Below are 19,185 nucleotides of genomic sequence, written 5' to 3' on the forward strand. Positions count from 1 at the left end.
AGCTAGAAAAACGATTTCTTTCTTGAACAGCTTTTGAGACAGGATGATGACACAATCAGCACTTAAGCGGTTAATCTAAAAAAAAAGTCTCTAAAATTTCCCTGGTTCATTTATCAGGGCATTACATTGTCGGTGAACGTACGCCCATGTTTGCGCAATGTGAAACAGTGCCTAGACAACCTGATAAATGCACCGGAGAAATTTTAGGGACTTTTGCGATTAACCGCTTAAGTGATGATTGCGTCAGCATCCCGTCTCTATAAAGCTGTGCAAGAAAGAAATCGATTTTCTAGCTACTGCAGTGTAACAAGAATTGGCTGGGCGCAAAGTTTTTGTTCCTTATTTTCCTTTCATCCCTTGTGCATCTTGTTTTGATGGTCTTATGGGTACTGACTTAGTTCCCTGTATAAAAGGCTCACCAAGATAATAAACACGCAGCTGCTGCTAAGCGCAGTGTTTGTGGGGTTCTTCCCTTGCGTCCCGTCTTGAAACGCTGCTGCTTAAATGCGTAAGCATTTCTCTGACTACCCAACGAGAAATTTGAGTGAGTGAGTGAATAAACTTTATTGTAGGTCCGGCGAGGACGCGAACTCGTCGCGCACCCGGCTAGTCCCACGTCGGGACCGGCAGGTCTAGCCCACCGGCCCGGTCGCGGGCACGCTGGACGGCCAGGATTTGCTTTTCTAGAGCGGGGCTACGCAAAAGCGAGTCCCACTCCTCCTTGATGAACTTGGGGTATGTCGACCCACACTCCCACAGCATGTGCGCTAGAGTGGAGGTCTGGCCGCAGGAGGGGCAGGCGTCGTCGCGATACACGTCCGGGTAAGCCTCGTGGAGAACGGACAGACACGGATACGTACTGGTCTGCAGAAACCTAAGCGAAACGGCTTGCGCCCTATTCAACTTGGGGTGAGGGGGTGGAAAGACCCTTCTAGACATGTAGAAGAATTTAATAAGCTCGTTGTGAGTAGCGGGAGCGTCCCTGTGGCCGTAGGGAGGAGGGGAGTCGATGCTACTTGTAGAGGAAGCGCGGTCGGTGAGGTCACGCGCAGCCTCGTGAGCAGACTCATTGAGGTTCGGGGGAGCACCCTCGACCGACCCTACGTGAGCTGGAAACCAGTGGATTGAATGATGCGTGAGAGCATCTCGACTCGAGCTGCTAAGCAGACGAGCAGCTTGCTTGGCGATGCAACCCTTCTGAAAGGCCCTAACTGCTGTTTTGGAATCGCTATATATCTCGGATCCACGACCGTCTAGCAGGGCGAGGGCGATGGCGGCTTGCTCGGCGACACCGGGGTCTGAAGTGCGAATGGAGGCGCAGTTGGAAATCTTGCCGCTGGAGTCGACCACAACGATGGCAAAGGTCTTCCCATCGCTGTACTCCGCGGCGTCGACGAAGCCTGCTCTAATGTCTCGTTGCTTGATCTGTTTGAGGATGGCTGCTGCTCTGGCCTTGCGTCTGCCCTCGTTATGGACGGGATGGACTTTTCGGGGCACAGGGGCCACTTCGAACTTGTCTCGAATGCACCTGGGGATCGGGGTACTGACCTTCGGGAATCCCGCAGGTTGGTAACCCAGCTCTTCGAGGATGTGTCTACCTGCCGCTGTGGTGCTCAAGCGAGTGAGTTGCGCGCGTTCTTGGGCTTCGGCAATCTCCTCGGCAGTGTTATGCACCCCCAGCCTAAGGAGATCCTCGGTATGGGTCCTGATGGGTAGCCCGAGAGCCCTCTTGACCACTTTGCGGATGAGAGCGTTGAGTTTGTCTCGCTCCGCTCTGAGCCAGTTATGCATAGAAATTGTGTACGTAAAGTGACATAGAACGAATGCATTGATAAGCCTGAGGAGATTGTTTTCCTTCATTCCTCGGTGCCGGTTTGCTATTCTGCGAACGAGGCGGAAAGCGTTGTCCGTCTTTGCGATGATCTTGCGGAGAGCCGTTCCGTTCCCGCCGTTGAATTCGACAAACATGCCCAGGACCCGAATAACGTCAACCCTGGGTATCACCCCCCCGTCACAAGTGCGAAGACTGATGCTGCTTTCGGAGACTGGCTTCCAATCTTTGGGTCTGCCTCCCTTCTCTTTTCTGTAAAGCAGAAGCTCCGACTTGGCGGGGGAGCATCGAAGTCCGGTGGGGCGGAGATACTCCTCGATCACGTCTATCGCCTCCTGCATGGATTCTTCGACTCTGCCCTCGCAGCCGCTGGAGCACCATAAGGTGATGTCGTCGGCGTATATGGTGTGCTTGACGCCCTCTACGCGTGCCAACCTCTCGGAAAGACCAATCATACAGATGTTGAACAGGGTGGGTGAGATGACGGCGCCCTGAGGAGTGCCCCGCCCTCCGAGGGGCACATCGTTGGAGCGGAAGTCCTCAATGCGAAGCTTGGCCTTCCTGTCCGTTAGGAAAGAGCTGACGTAGCTATGGAATCTGGAGCCGAGACCCAGATCTGAAATGGTCTTTACGATGAAGCTATGGAGCACGTTGTCGAAAGCTTTCTCGAGGTCCAGACCGAGCAAAGCCTTGACGTCTCTGGAACGGCCATCCACAATCTGATGCTTTATTAGGCGCATTGCATCCTGCGTCGAGAGTCCGGCGCGGAAGCCGATCATGTTGTACGTGTAAATCTCGTTGTCTTCGAGGTACCCGTTGACCCTGTTGAGGACGACGCGCTCCATGACCTTGCCGACGCAGGAGGTTAGAGAAATCGGCCTGAGGTTCTCGATGTTCGGGGCCTTGCCGGGCTTGGGAATGAGCACCGTGCAGGCCATCTTCCATTCTGCAGGAACAACGCCGCTATTCCAGGACTCGTTGATTTTGTCGGTCAGGAAGACGATCGACGTGTCCTCGAGGTTTCTCAACATTCTGTTGGTGACTCCGTCTGGACCCGGCGCAGACTTGCGGTTGAGCGCGAAGATGGCCTGTCTAACCTCGGCAATGGAGAAGTCTTCGTCGAGCTCGGGGCGTGGAGGGCCTCGGTAGTCTGGGAGTTGGGTCACTGGATCTCCGTCGTGACGGACGGGCAAGTACTTCTGTACCAGTTTTGCGACGAGCTCATCAACCGTGTGAGACCTGGTGGCCTCGTGAAGGGCCCTGGCCAACGTATGCCTCTGATTTGACTTTGAGCCGCTTTCGTCGAGAAGGTGCTTCAGCATACCCCAGGATTTGCCGTTGCGCATCTGTCCGTCGATGGATTCGCAGAGCTCGTCCCACTGCTGCTGGCATAGCGCCTTGCAGTGGTCATCGATGACCTTGTTGAGCTCCGAGATCTTTTTTCGGAGTCTGCGATTGAGCCTTTGACCCTTCCATCGGCGGAGCAGGGCGTTTTTGGCCTCGATCAGGTGGGCAAGTCTGCTGTCCATCCGCTCGATGTCGAGATCGGTTTCCACTTTCTTGGTAGCCGCGGAAGCGTCGTTCCGGACGCCTTCGCACCATTCTTCGAGGGTGGCGGGTGCCCTGGCTCTGCTGGGTTCTTCGCGAATCTTGCGAAAGTGGTCCCAATCGATGAACGTGAATTCCTTGATCCTGCTCCGAGACACCTTGAAGTTGGTCTCGAGAATGTAGTGGTCGCTGCCGAACTCCATGGCGGTGTTCTCCCAGCCTACGTCCTCAACGTTCCTGACGAACGCTAGGTCAGGTGTCGAGTCCCGGGTGACGGAGTTGCCGATGCGAGTAGGAAAATTCTTGTCAGTGACCAGAGTGAGGTCCATCTCGTTGGCGTCTTGCCACAGGTTGCGCCCCTTGGTAGTGTCGTAGACGTAACGCCAGATGCCGTACGGTGCGTTGAAGTCACCGACGACGACCAAGGGTCGAGGGCCGGCCAAGTCGGTCGCTTTCTTTAGGATGGTCTTGAACTGCTGGCGCGAGTCCCTGGGGTTGCTATAGATATTGAGGACGAACACGCTGTTTCTGCGCTGATTCTGGTGTGGTACGTCGAGCAGGATCTCAACCATGACATATTCAATTCTACCACACCCCAGCTTGAGGTCGTGGGTGAGATGAGTCAGCCTTTTATCAATCAAGGTGCAAATCCCTCGCCCCCCGGGCAGGCCCGACACGGCCCTGTAGCCCTGGAGCGAGGCGGCGGAGACTGATGTTTCCTGGAGAGCAATGACTTGAGGTTTGACAGCGAAGGACCTGAAGAACTGCTGCAGAGGGGCTTTTTTGTTAGAATATCCCCTGCAGTTCCATTGCCAAATGCGAAAACTCTCTTTGAACCTATCCATTATGGCGGACCGGATGGACTACCACCTAACGGGGCAGTTAGGGCTGTGCAAAGACTGGGACCTCCTGACGCCGCCCTGGTTGGATATTGAAGTCTAGCTTCCTTTAGTATGGCGGGAACGGTGAGCGGTTGTACGACGGAGGCGGGTGTAGCCATTCGCGCCTCAATGGCGTCTATGCGATCAGCGAGAGCCGAGCGTGGTTCGCTCGGCTCCCGCTTTTTGCCAACGAGAAATTTGTCCGTCGCGAAGACAATGAATGGCTCATACCCCCTTAAGCAATGGCTCATACCCCCGTAGGCAAGCGAAAATTGCGATGACTCATACCCAAGTAAGATAGAAGCTATACGCAAGCGGTCAGCAAAATGAAGCCATCAGTGCGTACATTAATTGAAATCACCCATGCAACACACAGAACAGCATACGTTTCAGTAAAGAAACCCGCCGTGGTTGCTCAGTGGCTATGGTGTTGGGCTGCTGAGCACGAGGTCGCGGGATCGAATCCCGGCCACGGCGGCCGCATTTCGATGGGGGCGAAATGCGAAAACACCCGTGTACTTATAGATTTAGGTGCACGTTAAAGAACCCCAGGTGGTCAAAATTTCCGGAGGCCTTCACTACGGCGTGCCTCGTAATCAGAAAGTGGTTTCGGCACGTAAAACCCCACAATTTATTATTATTATTCAATAAAGAACAAGCCTAAAACAAGAATCCGAACCATCAATGAAGAATTGCATACGCCCCCTCAGCAAATGTAGTGGTGGTTTTGCAACAGCTTCGCTAAATTAACCCTAATTCACTTTATCACCAAAGGTCGCGGGTTTGACATCCACTAAAGGTCGAGTGTCTTAATTAACGGCATCCTATTTAACTGTGGCTAATTAACTTAACAATAATTAACGCCAATGGTCGTGAGTTCGAGTGTCGTAATGAACTCAATCTTAATTAAACCTGCCTTATCATGTTCGCTATCGAATATGATAGGCGAACGACCGATGAGGGTTGATATTGGTTTATACTGGTGGGATCAAGTTCCATAACATTGATAATGACACCGCAATGCGTGGAAATTAGCAAGTGGCGCATTGCTTACGCATACTTGGACGAATATGAAGAGACGTTCCTGCGTGAATTTCTTTGTGCTCACGCGCGGCATGTCGCGTGATTTTACGTTATTAATGGTACACTATCGTTAGTATTGTACTTTCGATAGTTCTGTACTATCAGTGGCTCAATAATGATTCTGTTAGCGATGGTATCAATAGTAATATCGGTAGTATTCGATCCCTACTATCCGATCACCTCCTACCCGGGAAAAAGGATAAATATGAAAGACAACAATCGAAAATGATTCACATTCGTCAAACCACGCATTTCTACATGTTTTCAATAATGTTGCTTTTAAAATGCAGCGCACTTCGCGTCAGCATTTGCCGTACCACACTGCGATAAACAAGAATCATTTAGGTTATCTTGTGCAACATCGTCAACAACGGCTGAACCCCACGCTATCCGGTGTGCGATAAAATTAATACCTTCCGTAAGAGAGGCGCTAAAGTGGATAGTTTTCAGCGGCTCCCAGGCGCTGGTCACATCGCTTTGCGGCAACGAAATCACGTAATGCTATTATGGTTTATGGGGCTCTCAAACAGCTCGCAAGGGCAAACCAAGCGCAGCAAGAAATATTATTTCAACAAATACCGAGACACTGTAATATTCCAGGCAACACAGCAGCCGGTACACCAGCACGACAAGCCCATTACAAATGTCATACGATTTCTCTCCCAATCTCGGGAGGCTGTTGACTACGCTACGCCACTCTTACGAGTATCAGCAGCACCTTCTTTAAGAGTCGGAGCTTCAGTGAGTGTGATTTTGTGCGATAAGGCATAATGAATCTCGATGCGATGTTTCTTTTTTGCTTTTTTCTCCTGCCCTCCCCCTCCGCTCCCTTTGAAGAAACGATGTTGCGACGTGGACAACCGAGAGTGCGCAGGCACGATATGGATATGGATATGGATATGGAGCACCGGCCTATGCGAGATATCGATATGACAAGATAACGGCTGTTCCGGAGCTTTCCTGCACTCGGAAAATCTTGGCACTGACTACGAAACGAAGAGCCCAAGTGCGGTCCGATATTTACTGATAAGATCACAATGGGTGACAAAACGTCGCCCCGCTTTCTATTCCACACTGCATGGCGCATGCGTCGACAAAACAAAACAATGTAAGATTCGCTTACACCAATAGAAAGGACGAAAGATTTTTTTTTTTTTTGCTTAAATTAGTCAGCAAAATTAAAGAGATTTCGGTGGTTGAAACTGAAAACCCCGTCGACCTCGCGTACCCAGCGTTCAATATTCGTGTGGCAGTAGTAAGTTAGAGGACAAAATGAAAGGAAACAAAGTGGGGGAAAAAAACGATTGCTACTATCACACGCCGTTGCTTCGCCGCTATGGCGTTGCTCTGCTGAGCTTGAGGTTGAGGTTGCGGGTTCAATCACAGCCGCTGCGGCCGCATTCTGATGAACCCGGAACGAAAAAAAAAAGCCCACTCGGATACTTGGATTTAGGTTCACGTTAGACAACGCCAGGGGGTCAAAAATTAATCCGGATTTACCCCACTACGACGTGCCTCATAATGGGATCGTAGTTCTGACGCGTAAAATCCAGTAATTTAGCTTAACCGACTACGACTATTTCCTTCCTTTCTGCTGTAGTTTTGTATACCAAAGGAAGCCTGTCCTTGTACCTTGGGTAGTGGACTATCTTCTTCAAGAGATATGTTCTCTGAAGAAGATAGAATAAAGAATTATTTAATTCTCTGAAGAATTAAATAAAATTAATTTACACATTGTGTTAGTTTAAGAGGGCACTAGAGAATAACATCATTTTAGCTGTATCGGCCGGTAAATTACATTTATGCAATATCAACAAAAACAGTTTTACCGCGGTAAGAGGCCTGGTAAGTCAGAAAAGATGCAAAAGAAGAAGGACAGGTGGCGCCACCGCCTTGAAGTTCCCGCACCAGCTCGCTGTGACGTCATGAATTTTTGACGTCGTCTGCTCGGGCACAGTTTGAGTTTGAGTTTATTGATGATGAAGTTGTAGGATTACGGATGGAGTAGAATATAGATGGAATAAAATAAAGATGGAGCAGAATATAGATGGAAACATATTAGATGGAGTAGAATGGAGATGGAGTAGAATACAGATGGAGTAGAATATAGATGGAAAGATAACAGACGTAGTAGAATAGAGATGGAGTAGAATACAGATGGAGTAGAATATAGATGGAAAGATAATAGATGGAGTAGAATATAGATGAAGTTGATTAAAGACGGAGTAGAAGTCTAATGCAGTGTAAACACTGAATGGGACCTCTTGTTATGTTAAACATAAGAAAAAATAAGAAATATAAAACGGAAGCGATTGCTAAACGTAGAAAAATATGGCTGTCGCTTTGTGGCAGTACAATAGAACATGCGAGGATAACAACAAAAAAGAAATAAAAATAATCAGTGCGCAAAAAGGTACCTCTATTATACACGTAAAAAAAGAAAAACCGGTTGAGGCTATTTCCGTACAAGACCAGCTGCTATTTAAAAAATCATTGGTACAAAATGACGCGTGTGACAGGTACACTTCACATATAACTAAAAAATACACAACAAATGACCATACGCAAGAGAGAGAGAAGGTAAAGCGATGTCATCGATAAGTAACAATGAAACAACAGAACTTAAGAAACAGAAGATACTAAATAGAAGCTAAAATAGTTTTAAAGGTTAGTAGCAAGTGACATGGAGTCAAAGAATCAGTCAAATATTTGTCGGTAGATATAGACTACCTTGTATTCTCAAGGAGCCAAAGATTGAACTTAGAGGCGTTTGAGAACTGATACTGGCATCACAACGGCCCGAATGCAAGAAGTTACTGTGGAATCTATGACGTTACGCTGGCTTACCAATGCTGGAGTTTTAACATGAATTTTGTGTTCTTTTTTTTTAAGTTCGGGGGTGGGGGACTTAAGTTTATCTTTTATAGTAATCAATCTCTTACCCTTAAGTTAACGAAAATAGAGTTTCGATAGAATACTTTATTACTGTATATAGATTTTCCGTTTCTCTATTACTGATCCCTTCAAATACGTACCATCATGTCTTGCTCGCTTACGATAAAGTTCCCAAGCTTACGGTCGCGCGACGAATGCAGCATATAACACGAACAACACCTTTATAAACATCAAAACTCAACGTCCCAACGACTAGCAAATGAAATAATCGATCGGTTCACTTGTTAGTAATATAGCTCCGTGTATCGTACCATGGTTCTGTAGTGTGGTTCAGTCGCTTCTCAGTTCCTTCTTTTACTACCTGGCCACCAAAAGAGACGGATTTATGGAAATCTTAGCTAAGAAAAACAACAAAAAAAAGGATGCCAATGAAATTACAAATCACCGTTGCAACAAGTTTATTGCGACATAACAAAACGCTAACAAAGCAAGCCTGTAGTTGGCGTAAAAAGGTGGAGGAAATGAAGGTTACAAGAGTATACGAACACAAGCATGAATAGGTCGTAGCGCACGAAGAAAAAAAAATTTAAAAATTAGCTAGTCCTGTAATGCTCAAAGTATCAGATGTGTTACGCAGTGTTTTACACCTCTAATTCTGATTGAAGGCTAACACTTGCCTGTAACAACGTTTTTTACACGCTGGAGAGAGTTTTCATTAGTGGATAGTCCAACAGACCAATTGCTAATAAAGCGTTATGTATTATACTAAATAGATGTTAACCAAGAAACATTGTCATTTCTTTTTTTGTACAGATATGCCCTGCATAGTGAGAAATAAAGGCGAACATCTTCTAATTTTCCTCCATGTTTATCTGTTTTGGGGGAGGGCGTTGAGGGAGAGGAAGCTTTTACAGCGCTAATCAGCAGTTCGTTTCGTGTGTTCTTTCTACCACCCACGTTGGCGTTGCACATTTCGTTGTACCACGAATCATTGGCTATCTCGTAGGCGAAACATTCTTAGATCGCGCTATTGCAACAGAGCTTGCCTGTTAGCCTGAGGTTTAGTGAGATCTGCTAGTCTGCACTTGTCTCCAGCTTGTATATCCCTTCCGTCACGTTGTGCATATTTGTCTATGCGGGTTGTACTTGCTAGTTCTGGGCAGTATAGTCGGCAACGAAGAAACCACGTACATTGCGCTGCGCGTCCGTTGAATCCTGTCCTCCCCCAATGTGAGTCCAGTATGCATTTTAGACTGCAGAGTATCGCTTCACGTTTCTGCAAATAATCCTGCATTAAGCTGGCGATGGTGAAGAACTTATTTAACTTATTTAACTTATTATTATTACTATTACTTATTAATAACTTATTAACTTATTACCTTTTTTTTCGAACTCGCATATTGCCTGCAGCCAATAATTAACTTGCGAATGTGGTTTGAGCCGATGATTGTTATTATTTTATGAGAAACCCCGACACGACTGACTGAAACGGTAAACTGAAATTTAGTTACTCTGCAATTACGATCAGTCACTAGAAAATGTACGATGGATTATCCTACCATATTGCATTTTCATCAATGGAGTCGGCAACACCTTGATAGAAATTTAAATAACTGTGACGAAATAATTAACCCTGTACTACCCACGGTTCCACATCAAGCAAGCTTGAAACAAGTCGTTCCTTCTGGTCATGAAAGCACACTCGTACCAAAACCAGAAAGAAACTTTGATTCTGTTCAAACTTATTTAGTATCATCATCATCAATATGTATGTCCACTGCAGGACAAAGGCCTCTCCCAGCGATTTCCAACTACCCTGTCTTGTGCCAACTGACCCCAACCTACGTCTGTGAATTTAGTAATTTCATCGCACCACCTAATTTTCTGTCGTCCTCTATAGCACTTCCCTTCTCTTTGCACCAACTCTGTTACTCGAACAGACAACTGACTTCACGCCTTACGCATTACATGGCCTGCCCAGCTTCGTTTATTATAATATAATATAGTATCGTAATTAATTAGCCTTGTATATGTTGAACTACTAACAGCTAATAACTTGCTGCAGCGTTTCAAGACGCTACTGTAGGCTATAAGTAAGGTTTCCCGAGCTGAAACAGATGCCGAGGCATCAAACTCAGTGCAGCATATATTTTATATCAATACAGTACGTTCGGCATAAGTGGTCACCAAATATGGCGTCTGTGACCTTTTTCATGTTCCGCGATCACTTCCCGCGCGTACAGTTAGGAAAAGTATAGCCTTCGAGATCCGTTTCTGCTATTGAGAGGCAACCATCGCGGGGGCGTAGATTCGGACGCCACGTATTACAGGGTTAACAGCGCGTCGCAGTCGGTGACTGACTGAGGTGTATTTGGCGCTCAGGATCTCAGGAACGACCCGGACACCATCGAGGTGCTCCGCGAGCGGCGGCAGAGCCCGGTCTCGTACCAGGAAGGACTCGCTGTCGCCAAGAAGATCAAGGCCAGGGGTTACCTCGAGTGCTCCGCGAAGGATGGAACCGGCGTTACCGAGGTGATCCAGAAGGCCTGCCGTCTAGCTATCGGGGTGAGTGAGACATGTCGTCTCTTTCTTCGCTATTGATCGCTAGTTGTGGCACATTCGACCTTATCTAAAGGTTATTATCGCTATTATTTAGACCTTATCTAAAGGTTATCTCATTGAACGAGATAACCTTTATATATATAAGGTTATTATCGCTATTATTTAGACCTTATCTAAAGGTTGTCTCATTAAACGAGATAACCTTTATATATATAAGGTTATTATCGCTATTATTTAGACCTTATCTCAAGGTTATCTCATTGAACGAAATAGCCTTTATAAATTATGCCCCCCCCCAACCCCAACTTTCGTAAACTGCGCATCCCACCCTCAACTTTTATAAACCGAGCCCCCCCCCCCAACATTTAGAAACCGAGCACCCCCCCCCCTCCCGCATCCCACCCTGACTTTTAAATAACCGAGCCCTCCACCTCGAACATTTAGAAACCGAGCTCCCCACCACCAACTTCTATAAACCGAGCGCCCCGCCCCCAACTTCTGTAAACTGTGCACCCCATCCTGAATTTGTAAACCGAGTCCCTCACCCGCAACTTTTACAAATCCCGCACCCGACCCTCAACTTTTGTAAACTGTGCGTCCCACCCTAAATTTTAAAAACCTAGCCCTCAACCCTGAACTTTCAGAAACCGAGCACCCCACCCCCATCACCTTCGGTTCTTCAGACTCTAACCTGTATAAGGTGCCACGTTTTCTCATTTTATGTGTACTGGCAAGGATAAAAATAGCGCTCTACAAAGCATGCAGAGCTAGAAGAAACAACACGAGCGCTACCTTAGAACTAAACATACAAAGGGAAACCGTCGCTTCGTCAAATGGTGACGCATGAGTACAGCAGGTCTTTTTGCACTCAATTCTTTTGTTGTTGTTGTTGTTGTTGTTGTTGTTGTTGTTGTTGTTGTTGTTGTTGTTGTTGTTGTTGTTGTTGTTGTTGTTGTTGTTGTTGTTGTTGTTGTTGTTGTTGTTGTTGTTGTTGTTGTTGTCTCATAGTAAAGGTCACTGTGTAGCGATATCATCCATTGTGTTCAGTTACACACTTCGACCTACGGGTTAACGAGAGGAAATGGATGCGAGCTACAAATAAACCGCGAGCATGAACTTTCTTTCTTTTCTCTCGATTTGTCGCTCACACATACGTACATTAAACATTTTCACGCACATTTTTTTATTGTTGTTTCTGCTGTAAATGTCACTATTGTAGCTCTAGCATCGCATTATGTTCTATTACCCGTTTGAACCGACGGCTGAATGGCAGAAAATTGCGTACAAGATGCAAATAAACCAAGAGCACGATGTGTGTGTTTTTTTTTTGTCACTGAAATAATGACATTAGGTGCACATTACTTGCCTCCAAAGTAATTGTAATGTGCACAAACCCATGCGAATGAATGCCTTTTAAGTAATGTGAGGCCTTATGTTTTCATGAAACGCAGTAAAATCTGCAGGAGCCTACAATATGCAACTGTAGCACAACGTGTCGCATCACAGAATGCCAAACAAGGCGCCTAAGGCAGAATGTAAGTGTGTATTGGGCGCTGCATAGTTTAATAACATCGAAGCTAGCTTTCTGACCTCACGAAAGATGACTGAAGTAATCAAGCCCGTGCAGCCTTTGACGATTTACAAGGTAACAAACAGCGCCTACTCAAAAAGTATAAGTGAACCCTCCACCCGATACGGAGGAATGCCACTAAATGTGGAGGAGCCCGTACAGAAGCAGCCAGTGGTATTGTTCAGTCTGTACTGTAGCCACGGATAATCTTATCAGGCTTATTTTCACCCGCTCAGACTGAAGCAGTGACTCTACATCGAGGTCATTAATCGGGACACAATGAGATCAGTTACCGCTCTCCCCCTCATCACCTCTTCTTTCACTCTTCAAGAACACGCCCAGCCGAACACCATAGCGGTACCGCCAGCCCAACACGAACGAGTGCGCTAACTAATAAGTAACACGTTCCAGTTGCTGTTTAACTCTACGTCTGTTTCCGTAGCACATCGCTATCGGGACTTCAAGTAGATGAACAACCCTCTTCATAAGTAAGCTTATACATGACAAACAACAAATCAATCGGCTCTAATAAGAAACCCAAGCCCAAGGTATCGCTGCGAATACGGTCCCTTGGAACAATGCGTTTTGTGCACAGACGTAACGGTGGACTCACGGAATGGATCGGTCCTACGCATCTGTCATTTGCCTCTTCAAGAAGATAAGGAATATACGATGGACGTCTCCGACCCGACTCTACTTGAAGTGCATGTCACGCATGACGTTACCGAGGCAATCTCACCTTTCTCAAACATCATTTAAGTGCAAGTATGCACGGGCAATCCTTGAGTGCCATCAAGCAGCTAGGGCCAGTCTGTAAAGCTCCAATACTCTCAAACAGTATAAATACTTTACAATGACTCACTTTTTCAATGTGCGCCTGCAGTGGTTTAGAAGGGCACAGCTCTGGACATTTATGACAAGGCAGATAAAGCACGGGACAACACAAAGAACAATAACCCAGGACTCTTTTTTTTTTACATTCGCCTAGTATTCAAAATATTTTCCTCCAACGTGACACACGTGGTTGACACACGGGCGATAATAAGGAGTCTTCCGCGTGCCCGTTCCCTCACCCAAACTTCACAAGAGAGGACGAAGTTTCCCTGATGAGGATCCGCGCCGGCACAGCCCTCACCGCGACTGTTGCAAATGGAAGGAATTCAACGAGGGCGACATCACGTGACCAAACTGCACGGCCCTGGCACAAGACGTCGATGTGCGCCACCTAATGCGGACTTGCCGAGGCACATATCCGAATGCCCTTGCTGGGACAGCCTGGACTCCGCAGAGTCAGGCATGCTGGCTTTAGCACCTTGATTGAAGATTACTCATTACAGAACCTTATTCGACTTCCTGCGTGATGCAGGCATGCATACGTTTATATAAGTACTTATTACTGTCTTTTAAGGCAGTCCACCATACCTGCCGCGACAGCCCAATGTTTATGGGATTGCACTGCAGAACTCGGGAGCCCGGTCACAGCGGCAGCATTTCGATGGGGGCTAAATGCAAACACGGCCGGGTGCTTACGTTTAGGTGCGCGTTAAAGAATGGTCACAAATGGTCAAAAATAATCTGGAGTCCCCCACTACGGCATGCTTCATAATGAGATAGATGCTTCGGCACGTAAAAACATAAATTTATTTAATTTTGAGGCAGTGCGCCTCGGATACAAAAACAAAAACAAAAATGCGTGCCTTTAATAAATTACCGGCGTCTCAATAGTATACGTTCGCTGCCGTCGAATACAGGAGACCTGGAGATCACCTTTACGCTAACGCCCTTTTTCAAAAGACTGCTGGCCACATCAAGTGTTAACATAATTATAAAACAGCACCAACGACGCAGACAGCGAAAAGAAACAACAGGAATGTGCGCTGACGGTGTCAACGTCCCCGGCGTTGCTTTATATTTACGTCACCACACCAACTGGCTCAGCTGTTCTTACTTTCACATCAGGTGTTACAGCGGCAATTTACGGGTCACGTATGTAATGCCCGATATTGTATAATTGAGCGTCGCAATCTTTTGCACGGTGAAAGGAGGTGCCGTCCTCTCCACACATAGATTAGCAGTGCTAAGACTGCTCAATAGGTGCCGCTATGAGCCCTGGCCACATAAGCAGGACGAAGTGTCGGGTCCACCACGCGACCCAGCAACGGGTTCTGATCATACGCACGTTGTACCGTATTCTTTTGAAGTAGTCTGTACTTTCGAAGAAGTTGAACTGCGGAAAAAGCCAGGGGAAGATATTCGATAACAGTCAGGTCTCAACATGTAGGAGGACAGCAGCGTGGGTCGCAGGTCAAAGTCTATGGTTGGCGTCCGGACATGCCCGGGAGAATGCCGTTTCGGGGTCTATCGCGAAGCTTGACTGACAAGGCGCCTCGGTATCAGCGTAACTGGGGTGTTATCCCGGCTACGCGCAAGGTCATCGTTCAGTGCCGTACACGTCTGCGCCCCCCCCCCCCCACACGGAGTGCCAGGAACAAATGATAACTGCTCGTCCATTGTTTAGTAAAACCACGGTGCTCGCGTTTACGACCGCGACTGCAAGTGATAACGGACACTAAGCAACGTCCCGCTGCTGCGAAGCTGTTTACGCACCCAATTCATAGAAGAAAGAGCTTTAGCCTCGTAAACGCAACACGCAATGAACTTTACGGAATCCCGCAACACGTACCGGATGCGTCCACGGAGGCAGTAGCGCTTGTAGCGCAATTTCGCGGCTCTTTAGTACCGCGATGTATGCCTCTTTATTATATGCCTAGCGCTTTCCGGGACCCGTATGCTTGGCGTGTTTATAATCCATGCTTGATACCTCAACGCGAGAGACGGGCGAAAGCATAAAGCATCGTGACCAATATGCCCGGTGTAATGAGGTGTTTACGACATTCCTCTCTGTTGCGGAACATGCTACATCGACCACACTGAACAACCGTCCGAGGAAACACTGGGCTTCCTTGAAGAGCCAACCATCACCTGATTTCTCCTTGCATTGTAAAGAATGCGGTTGAGTTTCGCGTCTTCCGGACACCAAGGCAATAGAATGTTGTCGGAATACTGTACCCAAGCCGCACCCAAGCGTGTGGGGACGCGAACTCCATTGTGGAACCCTTCGCGCTCTTTTGTGCTCGCCGTGCGTTCTTCTTGCTCGTCATGCAGTATGTGTACCTCCCAAAACGCTAGGGTACCCTAATTGATAACTATCTAGTAGCTAAACACAGAGATAAGGCGGCACGTGAGATATCGGAGGCAATACTACATTCAGAAGGCAGGTGAGACAATGCGTCGTGAGGCCACCAGTCACGCTTATACACAGGTTGCAAATAAGAGTGTACGTTGCAGCTAATCTTAAGCAATAAGCGCGGCGTTATTCCAGTCCTTGTGCTCTCAATAGAAACATGTGTTCACAGTTCGGCGCATTGTCCTACGTGTTTTCTTTTGGCCCGGCGTATAGTTCTCGCGCTGAACTTTTTGAGTACTGACACTTTATAATCACACCTCAAACTGACGGGTCATGTTTGTGTATGCACTACATCGCGCTCACAACGTCATGATGATCGAGCGTCGACAACGGGAAGCGCATGCGCTTGCGTACACCAAAGCGATCGTTCTACACTTCCGCTTCGCCATGGCAACTGCGCCGCGCCTCCGAACCTCAGCAAATCACGTGACCTCCTCCTGCACTGCAGGCGAGCAGTACGGCGGTGTGCAGTATACGTCAGCGCGCATCAAGCCACCAGCCTTATTGCGAAACAACAGCGGACACAAGGTGAAGGAAACGCGGACACAAGGATGCGAGCTCTTTTTTCGCAATAAGCCGTGTACCAACCACAATCTCCCACCAGTCTTCTACCACAGCAGCTCACGTGACCTCCAACACGAGGCCCGCGGGCCGCGTATGCGATTGGCCGCACGGGCCGCGCATGCGCTGTTGTACTCGTGTGACCGCACGGCGATTGCAACGGCGGTGCCGATGGCGCGAATGCGTCTCACATGACTATAAATGCTATGGCAATAAAACCGCCACACACCTATGGATTTTCGGGGAGGCCTACGCAAATGCTTCTTTTTTTTTTTTCGAGTGTGAAATCGTTGTTCTGACAAAGCCAAAAAAAATGCCTTTCTGCAATACTTCTGGGTGTATGTAGCGTACGATTATTAAAATATTAAAAGTGTGGTTTTTAAGCCTTATTTATTTAACATCGCGGCAGAGCAGAGTAGTGCGATTATAAAATAACAAAAGCGTTTGCTATTCATGTATTTCCAGTCCGCCTATGTATCCTTTTCTGTGGTGCATTCAGATTAGAGACCCATATAATCTGCAAGATATACTTATTTTTTTTACACCCTTCGTGGCCCATCTTGTCACCCAACAATATTCGTCATCACTCTTGCGCGAGCCTCCCTTATTTAACACTCTACGCTTGTCCACCCTCACGTGACTACATAGCACGGGATCGAATCCCGGCCACGGCGGCCGCATTTCGATGGGGGCGAAATGCGAAAACACCCGTGTGCTTAGATTTAGGTGCACGTTAAAGAACCCCAGGTGGTCGAAATTTCCGGAGCCCTCCACTACGGCGTGCCTCATAATCAGAGAGTGGTTTTGGCACGTAAAACCCCATAATTTAATTAATTTTTTTTTACATAGCACAAGTCACGTGCACTCCGATCCATGACGTCAAGCTACCTTTCCCGACTGCCACAGAATCTAATAGCAATGCTCCCGAGTTAGCCCAACGCCATCTAGATATCACAAGGCCTGTGCATACTGCTTCATGACGTCACAATAGTGGGGCTGGAATTTCCATTGCCAAGCCCGGCGTGACGAAAGGGGCGACGTCAACGTCACCGCGGCTTACTCGACAGCATTCCCAATAGATGCTATGGCAGTCGGCCCCTGGTAGCATGACGTCATAATGCGCAACGCACAGGGCTTGCGCTATTTAGGTGACTTTGGTGAGCGACCGCGATTTCGACGTCACCGATTTCGTCACACCGGGCGTTGCAGTGAAAATTTCTGGCCTAGTGGCAAGACGTCATAACGCAGTGTACAGGCCCTGCGCTATTTTAACGCGTTAGCTTTATTTTAACGCTTATTTTAACGGTTAACGCGTTAGTGATTGTGGAATGCCAGATAGGCGTAAGACCACAACGCTGGGAGCGACGTCTTGTGACGCAGAGTTTAACCAGAAAGCCCACAAAGCCAATACTGCAGTGAGCTACCACATCCTACTTACCTGCTGGTGTAAAGCGCCGATAGCGACACGATAGTCAACGTACGGTCCTTTTTGCGATTTTTTTCGACGAGAACACCCACTCGACAAAAAAAAAAATTTGCATACGCATTGTAGCTGGACAAAGCGTTACAATGGGTCGCTACCAGCTTTGCTACTGCAGTCTACGGCTCCGGTTATCCTCAGGAAGTTTGCGGACAAGCTGCAACCCCCTACTAAAGAAAGCGCAGGCTTACGGTAAATGGCGATTGTTGTTGGGAGCAACCTAAACCCCAGACGGCGGCTATTTTCTTTTTTTTTTTAGTACGCATTACTTTGTGTACAAGCGCTGTGTAGTGTTTTATTACTATTTTGTCGTTTGGTTGCGTTCTGCCTCACGCACTACTTTCTATTCAACGCTCTCGTTTTCAGCCAAGGAAGTCGAACTTCTTCATCAAGCTCTGCCGCTCCTGCACCTGAGACTGCAACCACCACGGAGGATACCATTCGCACATCCCAGGCGAAAATCACGCACCTCCTCTGCGAGTCATCGACTACGCAATCGATCATGCCGCGAGAGGTTTGCAGAAAAGAAAAATAGGACGCACGCAACTCTTACGCATGAGCAACCGATGGACGGCCATTTACAAAAAAAAACTATCGCACCGAAGTTCAGAACAGCCAGTTGGGGACTATCGATCGTGACCAAGCCAGATCGGCATCGAGAGGGCCCCTGTGAAAGCAGGATAACAGACGTGGATCAATAGAGTTGAAGTATTATGCGCTATATGCATGTCTGGTCCTTCCAGTCTGTTGCCCACGTCTGTTAAGGGCATCTATAACGCATTCTTAATAGAGAAGACGCTGGCATGAAACTAACAGGCTGTCAAGTTGAGGCGCACATCCACGGCACATGCATGCTAAAGCGATGGCGCATTCCACGTTCTCTTTTAAAACCTTCCGCGGACCGTGCACAATATTCTGGCAGTTTTTTTTCTCTGAAGGCCGTATGTTCTGAGGTTAAGAACTTCGGATCGGAGAACGAATCGGTAAGGTGATCCGAGCACATGTTTGAGATGATCGCATGAACATAGAATTTGTACATGACGGCAGCATTGCGAAGTCTAGTACTTCGAACAGTCTGCGGACCTCGCTGTAGGAAGTCTGCAAACTTTGCACACAGTTTTGAAGATGAGTATGTTGCTTTCGCCATTTTTTACCTAGCTGTTTGGCGCAATAACGTTTTTACCGTTTTTACGACGCAGAGTTATGGAATGTATATATTGGATCATTTTACTTTAGTAGCGAGTAATAAACCTTTTGTTTTGACATGTTTCATATCGTCAATGCTGTAGTGCTAGTTTGCATTGCCATGAACCAACATAAACACTGCGTTTTAACACGATATTGCGTATTACCGCTTTTACAGCAGATGGCCACAGTCAGCTCCCGAGCAACATATCGGAGAGGGGGAGGGGGATGAGGTCCTTTTTCTTTTTCTTTTTTACTTTCCCAGTTGCAACATGGAGATGAGAACTTGCTTTGTAGTAACTTCTGGGAATTTTGCACTCTCCACTCAACGGCTTCGCCTTG

General features: G+C 47.4%; 1 protein-coding gene across 1 annotated transcript in view; it reads left to right on the forward strand.

Annotated features, from left to right (window-relative positions):
* LOC142557447 (ras-like GTP-binding protein Rho1) overlaps positions 1 to 18,921 on the forward strand; it is a 31,894-nt gene extending 12,973 nt beyond the window's left edge. Inside the window, exons 4-5 of the mRNA XM_075669297.1 lie at positions 10,621 to 10,803; positions 18,025 to 18,921. Of these exons, the coding sequence (XP_075525412.1) occupies positions 10,621 to 10,803; positions 18,025 to 18,072 (231 nt within the window). The 3' untranslated portion in view covers positions 18,073 to 18,921. The remainder of the gene's footprint in view (positions 1 to 10,620; positions 10,804 to 18,024) is intronic.
* Positions 18,922 to 19,185: the final 264 nt, after the last annotated feature.

The sequence above is a fragment of the Dermacentor variabilis genome, chromosome 9 (genome assembly GCF_050947875.1).
Source record: "Dermacentor variabilis isolate Ectoservices chromosome 9, ASM5094787v1, whole genome shotgun sequence".
NCBI classification, from domain to species: domain Eukaryota; kingdom Metazoa; phylum Arthropoda; class Arachnida; order Ixodida; family Ixodidae; genus Dermacentor; species Dermacentor variabilis.